The sequence below is a fragment of the Nilaparvata lugens genome, chromosome 3 (genome assembly GCF_014356525.2).
Source record: "Nilaparvata lugens isolate BPH chromosome 3, ASM1435652v1, whole genome shotgun sequence".
Taxonomy (NCBI): domain Eukaryota; kingdom Metazoa; phylum Arthropoda; class Insecta; order Hemiptera; family Delphacidae; genus Nilaparvata; species Nilaparvata lugens.
The window spans coordinates 30,312,599-30,329,326 of NC_052506.1; the positions used below are offsets into that span (position 1 = coordinate 30,312,599).

General features: G+C 33.8%; 2 protein-coding genes across 5 annotated transcripts in view; one reads left to right on the plus strand and one right to left on the minus strand.

Annotated features, from left to right (window-relative positions):
* Nucleotides 1-5,897, plus strand: part of LOC111064332 (WD repeat and FYVE domain-containing protein 2) — a 24,146-nt gene extending 18,249 nt beyond the window's left edge. Inside the window, exons 7-8 of the mRNA XM_022352044.2 lie at nt 2,124-2,264; nt 3,986-5,897. Of these exons, the coding sequence (XP_022207736.2) occupies nt 2,124-2,259 (136 nt within the window). The 3' untranslated portion in view covers nt 2,260-2,264; nt 3,986-5,897. The remainder of the gene's footprint in view (nt 1-2,123; nt 2,265-3,985) is intronic.
* On the minus strand, nt 4,442-16,454 carry LOC111064331 (chitin-binding domain protein cbd-1). Of its 4 annotated transcripts, none has more exons than XM_022352043.2 (4): nt 16,265-16,454; nt 11,268-11,323; nt 9,823-10,041; nt 4,442-8,104 (listed from the first exon to the last, which is right to left on the minus strand). In XM_022352043.2, the coding sequence occupies exons 1-4, from the start codon at nt 16,347-16,349 to the stop codon at nt 6,392-6,394; spliced, it is 2,073 nt and encodes a 690-aa protein (XP_022207735.2). In that variant the 5' UTR covers nt 16,350-16,454; the 3' UTR covers nt 4,442-6,391. The 4 variants fall into 4 exon arrangements, with proteins under 4 accessions (XP_022207735.2, XP_039279420.1, XP_039279421.1 ...); XM_039423486.1 differs by having other exon boundaries at nt 9,823-10,053; nt 16,265-16,453; XM_039423487.1 differs by lacking the exon at nt 16,265-16,454 and adding an exon at nt 13,456-16,215.
* Between the last annotated feature and the right edge of the window lie 274 nt (nt 16,455-16,728).

Genomic DNA, 16,728 nt, shown 5'->3' on the forward strand with positions numbered 1-16,728 from the left:
GGGTGTAAGAGATTGCTTTTAAGGATTGGGTATTTTGGTATGGGGCCGTGGGGTTAAGGGGTATGAGGAAAGGTAAATTTTTAGAAAGAGTGGTGGGTTTAGGGAACAGACGTATGCTCACTCCAAAGTACTCTCAAGTCCCGAAACTTAGCACATCACAGTAACCGTGGGGGCTATGACCACCCTTCGTGCACTAGGGTCGAGAAGGGGTTCTCGACCGTCTGCTGTACCGCCACGTGCGCCACGAGGGTCGCGAACACTATCGTCTCGGAAGTCCGAAAGCTGTCCTTTTCGTTGGCAAGGATCAGCTCTAACTATAGTGTGGTCCACGCTATAATGACAGTATTTGATCAACTTTGTTTTTGCTATCCTTGTCTATCATTCGACAAAGCCGGTGGTACTATCCTTTTCTAGGTCCACAACGATGCCAATTATGTTTTTGACAGTGTAGAAATATAATTAATTAATGCAGAGAATCGGCATCGCTATTCTCCTATCTTTATCTACTGCCATTATAACGTGGACCTCACTATAGCAAAACCACGAGGAATCAAACCGACTGATCTCCAGGATTGGATATCAACCACCAGCCCAATCACGAGCTTAAAACAGAATTACAACAGAGTCTCCTACCACGAAAGGAGCTCAAATTTAACCAACCTTCAACAATTCCTAAGCTGCTCCTCTTTAGCTGTTGTCTCAAAACAGGAGAAAGAGTAGGGATGCGTTTAAAAAAACACTCCTTCGTTTTATATCAAACTCCGAGATTGCCATGCGTTTTGACTCTCTCTCCTTCGTCACAAAACACTTCGTGACAATTCTTAAATATTTTTTTCAAGAGATAGTCTACAAGTAGACTAATCACGGCTTTGGATAACAATTTGTAAACCTGTACTTCTAGATTCATCACTAAATTACTTACGGTGGACTAACTGACTTGTGACAGTCTTGATCCGTTTCATAACGATATCTGATGCCTAGGCTACACTCTCGCCGCTCGCCGAGAGTTTTACCGAGACGCTCGCCGTATGTCCAACGTCTCCGATCGACACAAATCAAAGCGAAGGCAAGCTGAGCGCAGTGGCATAGCAGCTACTAGCCATCGGCACTTTCATGTTCGTCGTCATTTGTACGAACTCGGTGAGAGTGAAGCAACTGAAATTAATTCATTGTAGAAAACGTTATCTAATGGTGAACACTTGAATTTGCACTGTGTTGTTAATATCAGTAACTCAAAAAGAGCAGATTTTTTATATAATCCGAAAAATCGGTAAAACAATGGCGAAACTATCTTGAGAGCAGTCACTTTTTGTGGCAACATTTTTGTATTGACGATTGGAAATTTCTGATGTGTCATTTCATTGAGAAACAATTATCCTTCCTCCTAATCCAGCACTGCAATTTCAATTCAGTATTTTATAAAATGTATTTTTCTATCATCGAATCAGATCCATAAAATAAAATTGTTTCTGTAGGTCATTTTTAAATGTGTTAATATTAACCTTCCGGCATTCGCGCCGTTGTAAAAAGTACAACAGTGTCAGTTTTTTTGCTGCACAAAACTATTGAATGGGGTGGTGTCAGTGAATGAGTCGCCTACGCATTCCAAAACTTTCTCCCCATCACTCCACTGAGTTACAGTATCAACCGAGCAATGGTTCAGTCTTTAGGTGCTATTTAGTCGCGACAGTGCATAAGCCGCACTTTGCATAAGATAGGGAAAGACTGTATACGGGACTGTGAACGAACCAATAACACAGAATTGATGGCTTTGTTTGGTGTACCTTATTGGGCTATGAAATTGTAATCAAGCAAATGTTCATAGGTGTAAAATAATCCAAGAAGATGGAAAATTAATTATACAATATTAATTAATATGTTTAGACAGTAAATAGAGTACATAACACTTGGAGAATTGGATGTTGTATAAAATACAACACGCGACTGCTCGTGTGATTGAGTAGGGCGCGACTACCGGAAGGTTAAAGATGTAAAAACAACTAATTATCTTCCAGTTTTCTGATCTGGTATTTTTGGAACATGCTATTCTAACTGAAAATCCAGCAACTCTTACAATTCCTTTTCCTCAATTATTTAACTCTAATAAAAGTGTAATGTTGCAGTCGTCCTTCGCTGGCTACATTCCACGATGCCAAACATTGTATTGTGTACATGGATTTGGATGAACAACGGAAACGACTGCTTACTGTTGGTCAAGATCGGCTCATCAAAGTCTGGGATATCTCCGCCTTATTGTAGTAGTAGTAAGTAATCTTACACTATATTTTCAACCTTCTTCGTGACTAATTCTAATTTCTTTATGCATTAAAATCCAATGTATTCGTAGATTCTCAACTCGTTGATACATTCGTATATACCTTATGTTGTATTCCTATTTACCTTATATACTATGTAAAGATCAAAATCAAAATCACCCAATCGGATAAACAAAGAAAACGATACCTTACTTTTGGTCGAAATCGGCTCATCAAAAGTTCCTCCAATAGAACAGCAAGGTATCTCATTTTTTTATATTAGCGTATCGAGTTCTGAGTTGAAACTGGAGGGTTTTAGCGTCTTTATGTTTGAGAATAACTGTTGAAAGCTTTGGCCAATCAACTTCAAATTTTTAGTATTTATTCTTGGAACTATTAATGTATATAGATCTAGATCGTTGGCTAATAAATTGATTCACTTGTTCGTCCCTTTGAAAGCAAATCTGTATACTATCTCACATAAAAATAATTATTATTAAAAACTTATCACATAAAGATGTAGTAGGCTCAATTCTAATTAGTATTTTATATTGATATCGCTGCAGAATTCTGCGCTTTATAATATTGCATAAGAGAAAATTGTTTCAAATGGTTGATATTGGTTTTTGAGTTGAATATAAATACAAGAAGGAAGATCAAAAACTGAAAAGAACCGTAATTTTGGGGGTTTGAATATTTTTTAGTTCAGTCTCAACAATAACCTGAATCTAGCCAATTTTTCATTTCTATTTTTTGAAGCATATATCAAGTAAAATATTTCATGAAATTAGTCTTAACAATAACCCAAGCTTTTGCACAATCTTTTATGTTTCCTTCCAGAGGAACTTTGTCAATATATTGAATGACCAGGTCTAGTGTAAGAGCTCATCAAGTCATACATTATTTTTTCCAGGGTCTCTCCCGTGGCAACTACTTGTAAGGTTGTGCACCTCAATTTTGGAAACTTTTCATTTGCGATGTATTTTGAAGTATTCCAATTTGGATACTATCAAGTTCCAAAAATGGAACTCATATTTCTCAGGGGAAAAGTTTTGTATCATTTTTAATTTTATAGATATGGGGGTGAAATCTTGGGGAGATCCATTTCCGAATTGGTAGCTGATCAGTTCTCGAAATTTTGATGATACATTCTCCAGGATATTGCTTATCTTATGACTTATATGATTTATTAGAATAGCAATTCTAGGAAAATTTATTTCTTTTAAAAAATAACCCAATTCGAGTTATCCATCAAAACTGGAATAAATTCTCTTATAATTGATATTCTAAGATCTAAAGCATTAAATATGCCATGAGTAGAACAATATCTTGCTGAATGTATCCTCAAATTTGCATGAATCTATTTGCTACCAATTCGGAAATTGATCGCTTGCAAGATTTCAACTTTAGGCTCTGTATCCTCTATCTCAAAAACAATTAGGCTACAAAGTTTTTCTTCAGAAATTTATCTTATTTTGGCAATTTAATAGTATCGAAATCGATATACTTGGAAAAATGTCATCTATAAAAGTTTCCAAAAGCGTGGGGCATCCACAATGTTTTGCATCCGAAACACGGTAATGGCCTGAGAAAAATATCTTGGTCAAAGCCCAGGCCAATTTCGTATTTGTTAATATATTTCAAGTTTTATTTTTCTTGATGAATTCGCAATTATTTTTATAAGAGAAAAAGGAAAACTTGAAAATAAAATGCTATATTTGAACTTGCAGGTGATTGATCCCGACTGCAGATTTGGCTGTGCATCTCCAATTCCGACTGTCACTGTCTGAATTCACTCGCTCTTCCAAGTATGTCCGATTCAGATAAGTTGAAAGGATACTTAACATTTACTGGTGGCTTATCCATTTTAACATTGTGCAATCATTGTAAATTTAACTTGAATGTAGCACGTGAGAAATATTGTTTATATATTTCTACCATTGAGAAATATCTGCATATGAATACACATCCCCTAGAAATATTATAAGAATCATATATATATTATGTATTAATCATTGAATCTGATTGAAATATTGTGTATCTATCTTATGGTAAATTAGAGACTGTGCCATCGTGAGCATGAACTGTTCATGCAAATTTCAATTTAAAAGCGTAGTCTCATTAGCTGAACCAGCTTGTATCACCAATATTAGCAGTATCCAAATTAGGGTATTGCGTTAGCTTCATTTATATTGTTTGTGATATAATATAATCGTAGGTGTTTAATTGAATGTTTTTAGCTTCCTACACTGTATGTTCCCCGCAAACTCTGTAATCGAATGAGTTATTACGATCCTTGAGCCTGCAACCAACAACACCGATTTCCATGAAACCGAATGCTCGCCATCTTGTGCTACTATTAGGGACCACTAAGCATTAATGAATATTATTATAATTACAATTTCAAACCTTTTAGTGGGTATGTCCAAACAGAAGTAGTTTTTCAAAGTACACCTTGACATCACAATTTAGCAACCATCACTGTTGAATTGATAAAATGTTTCTTGAAATTCATTGATTATTATAAATGGTTAGTGATTTATACAAAGTGGCATTGATCATTTTGTATGTTTTGATGAATGAAATCGGTTAGTGGATTGTAATTATATTCGGGATCATGTCTTTGATTCACTGAATGTGATTGAATAATGAATGTTCTCATTCATATTGATTACCTACTTGCATCGAACTCGGCAACAAATTGCAACTACCAGACTACATTATACAACTTCCTACTGCCTAAACTCGATAAATCAATGCGTTTGACGTAAGAAACTACCCAACCTGTATCCACTGCAGGAAAAATTGTTCAATGTTTAGAATTGGTTTGAATTATATTTTCGAAATTATTACTATCTGCCACTAAATAAAATGATCTCATCAATTGTGCATCCTTGAAATCTTTCAGGATTACTATTAATCAAATTGAGCTTGTTCAAATCCATCTAAACACTAATAGTTTTGTTATATTTTTATAATTTCTGCCATTTTTAAGAAAAATGTGCAGATGTTGTCTAGGCAAGTTCTATGATCCTTCTAAGCGATCAATATCCAATATGAGATGATGATTTGAGTAAATTATTAAGAAAGTAATTTTCTCACATTACTGTCCTAGGCTGTATTGGAGTTGATGGTGATTATGATGATATTGTAAATGTTAAGCTACATATTATAGACTTTTTAAACTTCTAGATATTGTATCGCATTGTATATTATGTGCATAATGTAATTATTTGGAAGAATTTAAATAGTCAAAAATAGATTAATCGTGGGTAACCGCTCGCTTCAACTTATTGTACAGAACATTATTTCACGTTTCAACTTCCGTTATTGCCTCTCTTGTTAGTTATTGTAATAATAGGTACTACTGTTTTCTTGTTAGTAGTTGAATTTTTCATTCAAATTCTATAATTTGTTCACCAACTAAATCCTTTATTCAATAATATGTTGCAATTTCATTCACCATTAGATTTTTGATTAATTAATAATATATTAATATATACATCGTTTGACTGATACATCAGAAAAATATATTAAACTTATGTTAAGCTATTTTTAAATCATAAATTATATAATTGCTATTTTTACTATTGTCTTATGTTGATGTTAGATAGAGAATATATTTGGATTACATTAGAAAAAGTGACTAATAATTATTTAAAACCTCAATTATTCAATTACATGCGTATTTCAAGAATTATTCACAAATCAACATCATGTTTTTGAAACACTATTTCGGATTCAATCTATAATTTGAAAGTTGACCATTTTGCTCTTTGTCTCACCGATATGCTTTTCTGAAATCTTTTTGCTGAAAGCAACATAAAAAAATGTGAAATTATGAATCTGCGTACATACTATTTTATGGTATGAAAATAAACTTAAATCATAGGAAATGTTTATCTCAACATTAAATTCGCATACAGGTACAGGAAAAGTAAAAATATATATGATTCCTCTGACACTCTTTATTCATCAATAGTCATAATATTCCAGTGTGTATAGTTTCTAGAACGAACTTACTCTTATTATACATAGTATATTATAAATTAGAACACAATATCCTATTAATAACAAAAATAAATACTTTATAATAATATTATCACTACTGCTCATTATCAGCTCATTAATTGGTTTTATTGAGTTTGTAAATCATCTATTGTTTGTTCCGCTACGGTATATCTAGGACAGAGGAAGGTCTTTTCATCTACACAAACCTCTCCATTGAATAGTTTATTGTTAGGACATTTTAATGCACTTTTTTCTCCATTAATGCAGTAGAAATAATTTTGGCAGCCTGACTGCAGGTCGGGAAAAAATCCATCATTGTGCTTTTTGCACGTATTGAGATTCTCATTTTGCTGTAGCATTGTCTTATGACAGGAAATGAGTGGAATGGGAACACATGCGTCTCCGTTGAAAGAATAGCCGTCAAGGCATGTGTGGATTTCAACCATCTTTCGGTTCGAGCATCGGAAGTAGTTTTGGCATTCGCTGTCAGGCTGGATGTAGTAACCGTCTTTGAGAAAGCGACAAGGCAGTTGTAATGTTTTATGGCAAGCTGTTTGCTGCCATTTGGAACATTGGTAACCATCGAACCTCTCTCCTTCAGGGCAACTGAATGTCATTACTTTTCGACCGTCCACACAGTAGAAGTACTTTTCGCAGTTATTACTCATGTCAGCAAAATATCCATTGACAGCTGCTTCACACACAGCTGCGTCACTGAAGTTGGAAGGACAACTGAATGCAGACGACTCAACACACTCCACACCATTGAACACTTGATTGTCAGGACACACGTACGATATTTTGTCCCCATTCAAACAATAATAATACGCTCGACAACCTGAAGCTAGGTCCATATAATATCCTTCACCATCTCCTGAACACTCAGTCTCTTTTATCGGACACTTGTATAAGTCTTCAGATACACAAGCAATTCCATCAAAAACTTTACCATCTTCACACTTCATACGAATTTGTTTTCCTTTTGTACAGTAATAGTATTTCTTGCATCGAGAAGCTGGTGATTCATCCGCATATAATCCATCTCCACGAGATGAACAAACAGGTGATTCTTCTGGAGGTGAACAAAAGAAATCCTGGGAAGGAACGCATTGATGTCCGTTCCACCTTCCATCCTTACATGTGTGATAGTGAAGTGTTATGCCATTGAAACATTCGAAATAATCTGTGCAACTAGTGAGGTAGTTGGTATGAAATCCATTATTGAGGGTCTCACATCGGTCGTAAGATTTCATGTTCTCATTGAAACTGGGACAAGTGTAAATGTCTTTTGGCACACACATTTCTCCATTGAATATCGTTCCTGGACTACATGATTTTTCTTGGATCGTCTGCTCATTCATGCATCTCACAAACTCTCGACATTCTTTCTTCAAATTTGCATGGTAGCCGTCCTTTCTTCCTGTACAGTAAGAGTAACACGGAACAAGCTCAGCCGCCATACACTTTTGTCCATCAAACCGTTGTCCTTGTGGACATTCTAGCTGGACTAGAGTCTTCTCCGACTTGCACAGGAAGTACTGTTTGCAACTGATGTCAGCAGCTGAGTAGACGCCGTCATCGTAGCCGGTGCAGCGGTCCTCCAGTCTTGCCGAAAGGCCTACTGCCATGTCTTTGGAGGAGCCACATCCAACTGCTGATGCATTGACGCAGTCCGCTCCATTGAATCGTTGGCCCTGGGCACAGTGGCCGATGGATGTCAGCTCTCCTCCCTCACACCTGAAATAGCGTTTGCAGTCGTGAGTGGTGTCTGTGTACTCTCCATTCACTCGTCCAGCGCACACCAGCTCGTAGCAAGTTTTCGCATTACTTGAACAAGCCTGTAACAGAAAACAGTATACAGAGTTGTAAATTCTAAGCTCTGATCAACGTTATGTTATATCAATTAATTATTATCAATTCAATTCAAGGGAATTATTCCCTTCACTCTTTTATTGGCGTGGGATTAGTAGGGCTATCTCTAGATTTCAAGATAAATCTCAAGAATTCATAATGGATACAAGATTGAATGATTTTCAAGTTCTCTCCAAGTTGGGTGGTTGGATCTAAAGCACAGTTTTATTAAAATTTTTACAGTTTTATTTCATAAAAACCTTTTTAATAGAGCTCATAGAAGATTTCTTCTTAACTTACTATTATCCTGATACCGTTACAATCAAATTAATTTATTGTATATAAGTGATACATGATGCAGAGACGTGAGGAGGATTATGTAGGACGGAGGGTGCAGGATTTGGATTTGGGTTGCACGAGAGGGTGAGGAAGGCCAAGGATGAGGTGGAGAGACAGAGTAGAGGCTGAACTACAGGAGAAGGGTTGGAGACAGGGGAGGAGATGAACAGGATTTTGTGGACGATACGACTGAAGGAGGAAAATGCCAACCCCATATGATTGGGATAAGGCCTAATCAAAGAAGAAGAATATTGATACATCATGTATCAAGTAATTTCATCAAATATAAAAAAATCATAGATTTAACGTGTTGTGAGATAAAACCATAGAGAAAAGATACCATTAATTTATTATTACCATGTATAATACATCTCTGATAAAACGTAGTGAGTTCGATTAATAACAATGATTATATTTTTCTATGATGAATTGACTATAACTAATATAAGCCTTCCATAGTATATAAAAATGCTTGACTTTTGACTTTAGGTATCTCAGAACGTTTAATAATTGCATAAATTGAATTCATTATTTAAAAGCATAATAAAAGTACCGGTATTAGAAAGTCTAGGAAGTCCGTTATGTTAGATATTTACAAAAGCAATCACCACTCACATGTAGAAGTTACTAAAATTAATAGTAAGCAGGTTGAGTAGAGCGTATTTAAATTTGATTCTACATAGTGATTTTTTAGTCCTGTTGCTCATTTTTTAATGTAATTTATTAAAGGAAAGTTTAGTTGTAATAAAAATGCATATCTTGATTGTTATACACAAAATAATATAATATTTTTCCACTCACATTTCTAAGTTACTAAAGATTATTAAAGAATATGTTCAAAATGTCCAATCATTGAGGTTATACACACGTTGATTCTTTTTACCATTTTATTAGCAGAAACCTTTTTGAGAGTTGCTTTCGAAACATTTGTGATGATGGGTGTTATATTAGCTTAACAGATAACAGGCTTATATCTTTTATATTGGTTTATCGTTCATCAATATTGCATTTGAAGACCTCGGACTTAATGTAGTCCCACAAAAATGAATCAGAGGTTGCGTGAAGGTCTAGGTGCACCCACTTTCTTGCGGTTTGCGCTGAAATGGAAACAATAAGCGTTGTAAAAATCGCTCAACGTGATAGCACAGCTCGTCGTGTTATGATATTGTAAATTGCCAGAATGTTAAATAGGCATTAGGGCTACCAACTTTACGCGACAGAACATAATTCCCTTTTATTGAAAATAAATTATTATCACTCTTACAACAGGTTAACAGGATTAAAAAATCACTCTTTAGAATAAGGGTACTACAAATAATCGAGGAAGACTCAGATTTGATTATAGTGAATTTGTAATTTTCTTTACCTGCTTCTCCTTATCGAATAATTGTCCAACCGGGCATGTATAGCTTATCTTTGTCCCATTTTTACAGGAGTAATATGTTCTACATCTTGAACCAGGAGTGACGAATAGTTCATTGCTAGATAATGAACACTTCACTTGAAGAGGAGTCACTTCTTCAACTGGTTTGCATGCATCTTCTCCAATATTGAATTCCATACCGCTTTCACATCTTGGAGATTCCTTTAAAAGATGCTGTGATAAAGATTAATCAATTTTGATTGAACAGTTTCTAATGGATTTATTGCGACTTCTATTGGTGAGGATATTTTTGTTTTCAAGCAAAATATGTAAGAAAGTCAAAATCCATTCCATGATTTTCAACAACTTAACTATAAGTTGTCGAAATTATATTTATAGTTGAAACTAGGTACTTGATTTACGAATAATTGATTTCCCAGTAATATGCATACGTTTTGTTTATTGGCTTCCAGTTGCTACATTTCAATTATTTGAAATAATTGGACACGGGCCACTTGAAAGGAAGTAAATTGGGGACTTATTACAAGTAACCAAATTATTGTGTTCTATGATATTCTCATAAGATAATAGTTATTTGTGCAACTAGTGCGCAAAGTGACAGTTTGCTGCACCGAAAGAAACGTTTACGCACGAGCCGTAGGCGAGGGCGGAATGGTTTCTTGAGTGCAGCAGAGAAACATTGTGCACGTATTTCACATTAAATTTTTCCTACAGTGATCATTGAGTATGAGAAGTGGTTGATTATGGGTAAAATGATGGCTAAATCATCAAATGTTTGTATAATTTTGTTATTAATAACAACTTTAATTTATTTTAAACTTGTTAATCCAATTGAAAATGAATAATCGATAATTTATTCAAATTAAAAATTAAATTAATCCAATTAATTTTGAGTAAATCTTAATTTCTAAATAATTCTTCAACCAATCAATTTATGAATGAAAAAAATATTATTTGAAATAATGAATAATTAATAATATTCAAAATGTATAATTTAATGAGCTCTCATTCTTATTTATTTGAAAATCAGAGAAAAATATAGATAAAACAAATTCGCATTCAAAATACACGCCAACAATGTCAACAGCTGATTGGGATGGCTGCAAGATAATACGCAAAGTATTAAGAGTACGAAGCAAAGTAATACTTTGCGCACTAGAGCGGAAAAGTGATTCTTTGCGTTCTGTAATCAGTGCAGGAATGGTCACTTTTCAAGGTAACTGTAGGAAAAAGAAATATCCTACTTTTTGTATTCTTCATAATCCGAATAGATATTTCAGTTGAAAATTGGAGAGTTGAGTAATTCTCTGTTACCAAATTACGGTGTCCTATGATATTCTCATAATATAAGGAATATCCTACTTTATGAATAATTCTTCGTAATCCCAATAGATAATGTCAGTTGAAAATATAGTTGCTATACTCACCACAGATGTAGAATTACGATTAGATAATGGGGAACTGTTTGTTAGCCCAGTCAACCCTGCAACAAAAAACTTGAAGTAGTAGGGCCCTACATATTATAAAATTATAGTGTTATCTGATGAGATATTCACATCTTTACATTTATATTTTTTCCAATATATCAGTTTGAGTAAAGTTGATAATGAGAAGAATACTATACTCAGGGTTTATCAGTAAATTTCTCTCTCTGCTTCTAATAAGTGTATTTGAGAATAATATATTACAAAGCAAATAATTACAAAATAAAAAATCCACCTCTGCTACAACGCGAATAATTACAGAAAACTAACCATTTTCAATCGTATTATTTTCATTGTGCTCTCCTTAGAGAAACTCTTATTTTACTAACCCTTCAAAAATGGCAGTCTCATCATTGAATAGGTACTCTCACTTCCATATTTCTTACAAATATTCAATCCTTCATAAATTGAAACTAAATTAAATTCAATTTTTTTCCACAAAAATAAATAAATTGCTACAAGAGAAACAAATAAAGGAAATATATATTTCTCCACTTGGACTATTGATCACTCTAGCTGATCACTTCAGCCAATTAACCATGGATTATATTGATCAGTTCGCCGGTTTGAATGACGATTCGCTTTCACTTAGAATGTTTGAACTCAGACCATATCGGAGTAATTACAAAGAATTACTAGTGCCCATTTAAAATACTTGAATAGACTAAATTTGATCTATGAAAATTCACAAGAATTTTTTCTTGTAAATGAAATATGGGTGTGAGTCTTGAATTAACAGTTTGAGCTTTCATTAATGAATGATTTATTGGTGTAATGAATGAGTCTGTCATGACGAGTTCCGTCAAGAAGCACCGTTCCGCAATATGTCGTGAACGATTGTATGCCGGATCTCACGACAATGACCGTGACTTGTTTGGAGTCGGTCACCTTTCTTTCCAATCGCAGCGCAGCGCTGACCTATCAACTTCTTTCAAGACGCTGGTCTCATAATGATTGATGCTCTCAGTCAAAAATGTTCAAGGTATCAGTGACATCACTTTGTGAGATAGGCCATCTCTTCCTTGATTTGTGTGGCTTCAGGATGAGCTTGATCTACCTAACCAAATCATGCTAATTAAAATTCCTGCACCCCAAAAATTCAGACAAGTTCTTTATGTCTTGCCTTTATCATGCTGTAAATAATTTGGAGAAAACTGTATAATACGCAACATTCTCATAATATAAATCATTTTTATTTCGGTAGTGAGCTATGAGCAACATCCATGATATAAACATTTACAATGCAACTGATCGTCCCTCCACCCAAAATTTCTTCCTAATTTTCTGAAAGATGTAGCCTACATTTCATTCAAAGCGAACTTCATTCAAGGAATCCCAAAACTTCTCCATCATACAGTTCATCATCATCATCATTATTGGCACTACAGCCCATGTAGAGCCTTAGCCTTCACAACCACATCCTTCCACCCCTCTCGACATTCTGCTGTTCTTCTCCATCTTCTTACACCCAGTCTTCGCAAATCCTCTTCCACATCGTCAACCCACCGCTTTCTTGGTCTTCCTTGTAATCTTCTTCCTCCGGGTTTGCCTTTCAGTACCATTTTTGGCACCCTCCCTTCCGGCATTCTGCACAGCCCATGACCAGCCCATCTCAGCCTCATACTTTTCACAACACCATCATACAGTTACAATGTATAATAACTCTTCTGTGAAATTTTCTATTCGAAATCGTTTGAAAATATGTTTTTTGTTGTTATGAGCAAGTTTCTAGTTTTCCTATTTTCATGAATCATTTTGAAAATGCTGAGCCATGAATTAGTGATTGTGTTTCAATGTTCTTTCTCTCATTTAGTTTTTTCTCTCCTAAGAACTTCTATGAAATTGAATAACTTTCATACGTTCAGCCAATAATAAAATCATATCCAGTATTCGTAAACTATAAAAATCGTTGTACTAGAAGTTGATTATAAATTCGATTTTATTAGTTGCTACTATTATGTTGTTACTATTATGTGATGGAGTATTTTCTTCTTTAAATCGATTCAATATGTGAGGATGGGTTTGTAAACACGGAATATTATTCAGGGGAAAATTCCAAAAACAAGTATCAGTGGTCACAGCCGTAAGTTCTATGAAATCAGAAATCAGTTCCATGGCAAAAGTCACTCACCAGTGATTGAGTTTTAAAACTGGACATGAGCACTTCCTATTCTTAGATAATCTCATTGTGACGAATGACAAGTATTACGTCAAACATGGTAAATTAACATATCTATTAATAGGCAACACACTTGAGGTCTAGGTCACTCAGTAACGGAATCAGGTTCATACAGATTACGCTGCGTTCAGTGTTCAGTGTAAGGTCAACTGCGAGACTCCGAAGTCACGTGCTCTAGTCGAGTATTCGCGCGCGGAACTTGTTTGTAAATATTTGGCGGCAAATGCTTTGGAAACCAAACAGCATTTTGAATAGCATGAGATTTATTTGGAATCTCTAGGATATGTTTCTCATAGCGTTGGCCTTCCTGATTACTGTGGTACTACTCCGCTATAACATACTATTTTCTTTCGCCTTCTATCAGAAGGAAGTGTAGAACAACGTTTGAATGAGTCCAAAAGAATTATAGCATGCTTTCATCATTGTTGTTTTTGCCTTGAATTCAGAAATTTCCGCATCAAAATTCTCAAGTTGAAAGGTTGATGTCAAACACTTGAATATGTGTTATTGTAGAGCACTTAACAATAATTATAAATTATAGTGTGAGCTATCTGGTATCTGTAATGAATTATTATAATTGAAAAATAATAAATAGCCCTATGTTATGACAATATTAAATCATAATAACAACATTATTTGTAGAAACAAATTTAATCGTTTATATAATATTTGAGACATCGGTAAACACAATTAAAATATTGTAATAAAGCTGCAGTGTATCTTTAAATTCGTTGAAATCAAATATGTGATTTGTATTTAATTTTCAAGCATTTTGAATCAGAAAACTGTTAGGTAATGAAATAATTGTTTCTCAGCAAATAATGAAAATTTTGTTGATTCCCAAGGGTTAATTTAAATGGGCTATTTACAAGTTTCAACTGGAATAGTATTTGGTAATTTCAAAATTGTTATGAAAATCAATCTAAATTCGTCATTAAAATGAGTTGAGCCATAAGAGAATTTAGTTGTTCTCGTTATTCATGATGTTGCATGGATGAAATATTGCCTCCGAAGTCGAGGAGGCATCAGTCACTTAAGTAAAGCAAAATGAGCCTTTTAATCAATAGTTGGAACCAATTGAGTGGTCAATTCAAAATAAGTTATATTAAATTTTTATCGTTCAAAAAATTGTATTGTTATTACTCACTTTAAGAATGTAGAATAAAGCTATATTATTATTATTATTACTCACTTGAATGATTCAAAATTCACTTGCAAAATTCGCGTGATACGGGATCACGTGATTCTTATAAAAAGTGATATATACCCAGAAGTTATCTCAATAATATTAGAATATTTGTTTTGAAACAGTAAGTACAGGTTGCACAAAAGTCGGTTAAATTTTAGTCCTGATTGGTTCTCGTGAAATTATCACGGTTAAAATTCAACCGGCTTTTGTGCAACAGAGCCTAACTAATATCAAATATTACTCTGAACAAATGTTTTATTAAAAAATAATTAAGTATAAAAATAAAGTTCTATTAAAGTTAAAAATAAACGTACGTATTGGTTGATAAGGTTGAATGTCTGAAAATGCGTTTAGTTGAACCATCTTAAGTTGAATCGCACTTGTGATTAGAAGGGATTTGAAACATTGAAAGATATATTTTTAATTCAAAGCAAATCTAATTGGGAGTATCAATCAATTTGAATATCTTCGAGGATCCAGAGTGCAGAAGAGCACCTCCTCCTGGTCTAATGCATGTTTTACCATTAAAAAATAGAAATCATTTCAAAAACCAAGAATAATATTCTGAAGTCGAATTTGTCTTTACAAAAAAGTTCGTTGAAAATGAAAGATCATGATTGAAAATGGCTTTTGCTCAAAAAGCAAGTCATCATACCTGGCAAATTTTCATGTTCATTAACAATAATTAAATCATTAGTACGCTTGCCTATTTCAATTCTCATTTGCCAGTCGCAAGATTTACTGAATCTCCAAAAATTGATCATGCATTTAATTAGATAAAAAGTATTTAAAAATACATTTAATCTATTAAAATAGGTACTACTGGAATTAATATACTTGCATTGATTTATTGAAAAAAATAAAGGATGCTAATGTTGCTTTTCACCTCCGTACTCAACTTGAACGCACACTACTCAATTATTAATAATTTTGATCTCACAAAATATAAACTTTCACACTATCAGCTAACATTGAGGACTGTGATGAACATCTTCACAATACTTTGATTTTATTGGTAGAAACGTACCGAATTATTCAAATAATATGAATGAAATTCTTGATGTATTATTATAATATGACATATGAGAATGGTAGCTGTATCTGCAAATACCAAGATGCCATGCTCAATAATTATTTCAAAGTTGAAAGATCAATTGCTGATGAAATAATAGGTTTATATTTGTGTATAATTTAATATAATAAAATGAACTTATACATATTAAATGTCAATTAATATAATCTATTTACTACTAATATAGCACATAATTGTTTTTGAGAGTCATAAATACATTTATTGGAAAAAACAATAAATGTATAAGTTATGTGTAATCGATTGTAATCGTAAAAGTTTCATTCAACAGGCAAGTAAATTCTTCTTTGGTTTTGAACTCTCCAATTGATCATTATTTCAAATTTATTTAGTTTTGTTACCATCCAGTTCTTGAACTGGCAACTTTCAAGATTACTTTATAAGTTCAGAACTTTCTGTAACATTGTTAAAGTTTTCAATTACAGTTATATCCATGACATGAAAAGCGTCTTTAATTATTATTGTGATTTGCTTAATCTTACCTAGAACAATAAAAGTTATTGAATAAAACACAACTAGAATTGTAGTAGACTTGATTCCAGTACTGTGATCACAGGTCATTTCCATGTTGCTTCCCACACATTCGCGTTCACACACAAACAATTCGTACAACTTCACCTACTACGAGATAGATCTTAATATACTGAATTAAGAAAGGTCAGGTACAGACTGAGAGCTGTCAGATAAGATTGCCGGATTTGTTGTTAGGCACTTAACCGGAAGTTATGCTACAGGCAGGAATGCTACGCTGGTGTTTGATACGTTATTCTGTCAGAGTTGCAACGAGTGCTTAAATGATAAAATTGTACAATGTTTACAGGCACACTTAACCTTCCGGTAGTCGCGTGTTGTACTTTTTACAACATCCAATTTTCCACATGTTATGTACTCTGTTTACTGTCAAAACATATTAATTGATTGTATAACTACTTATACCCTATACAGT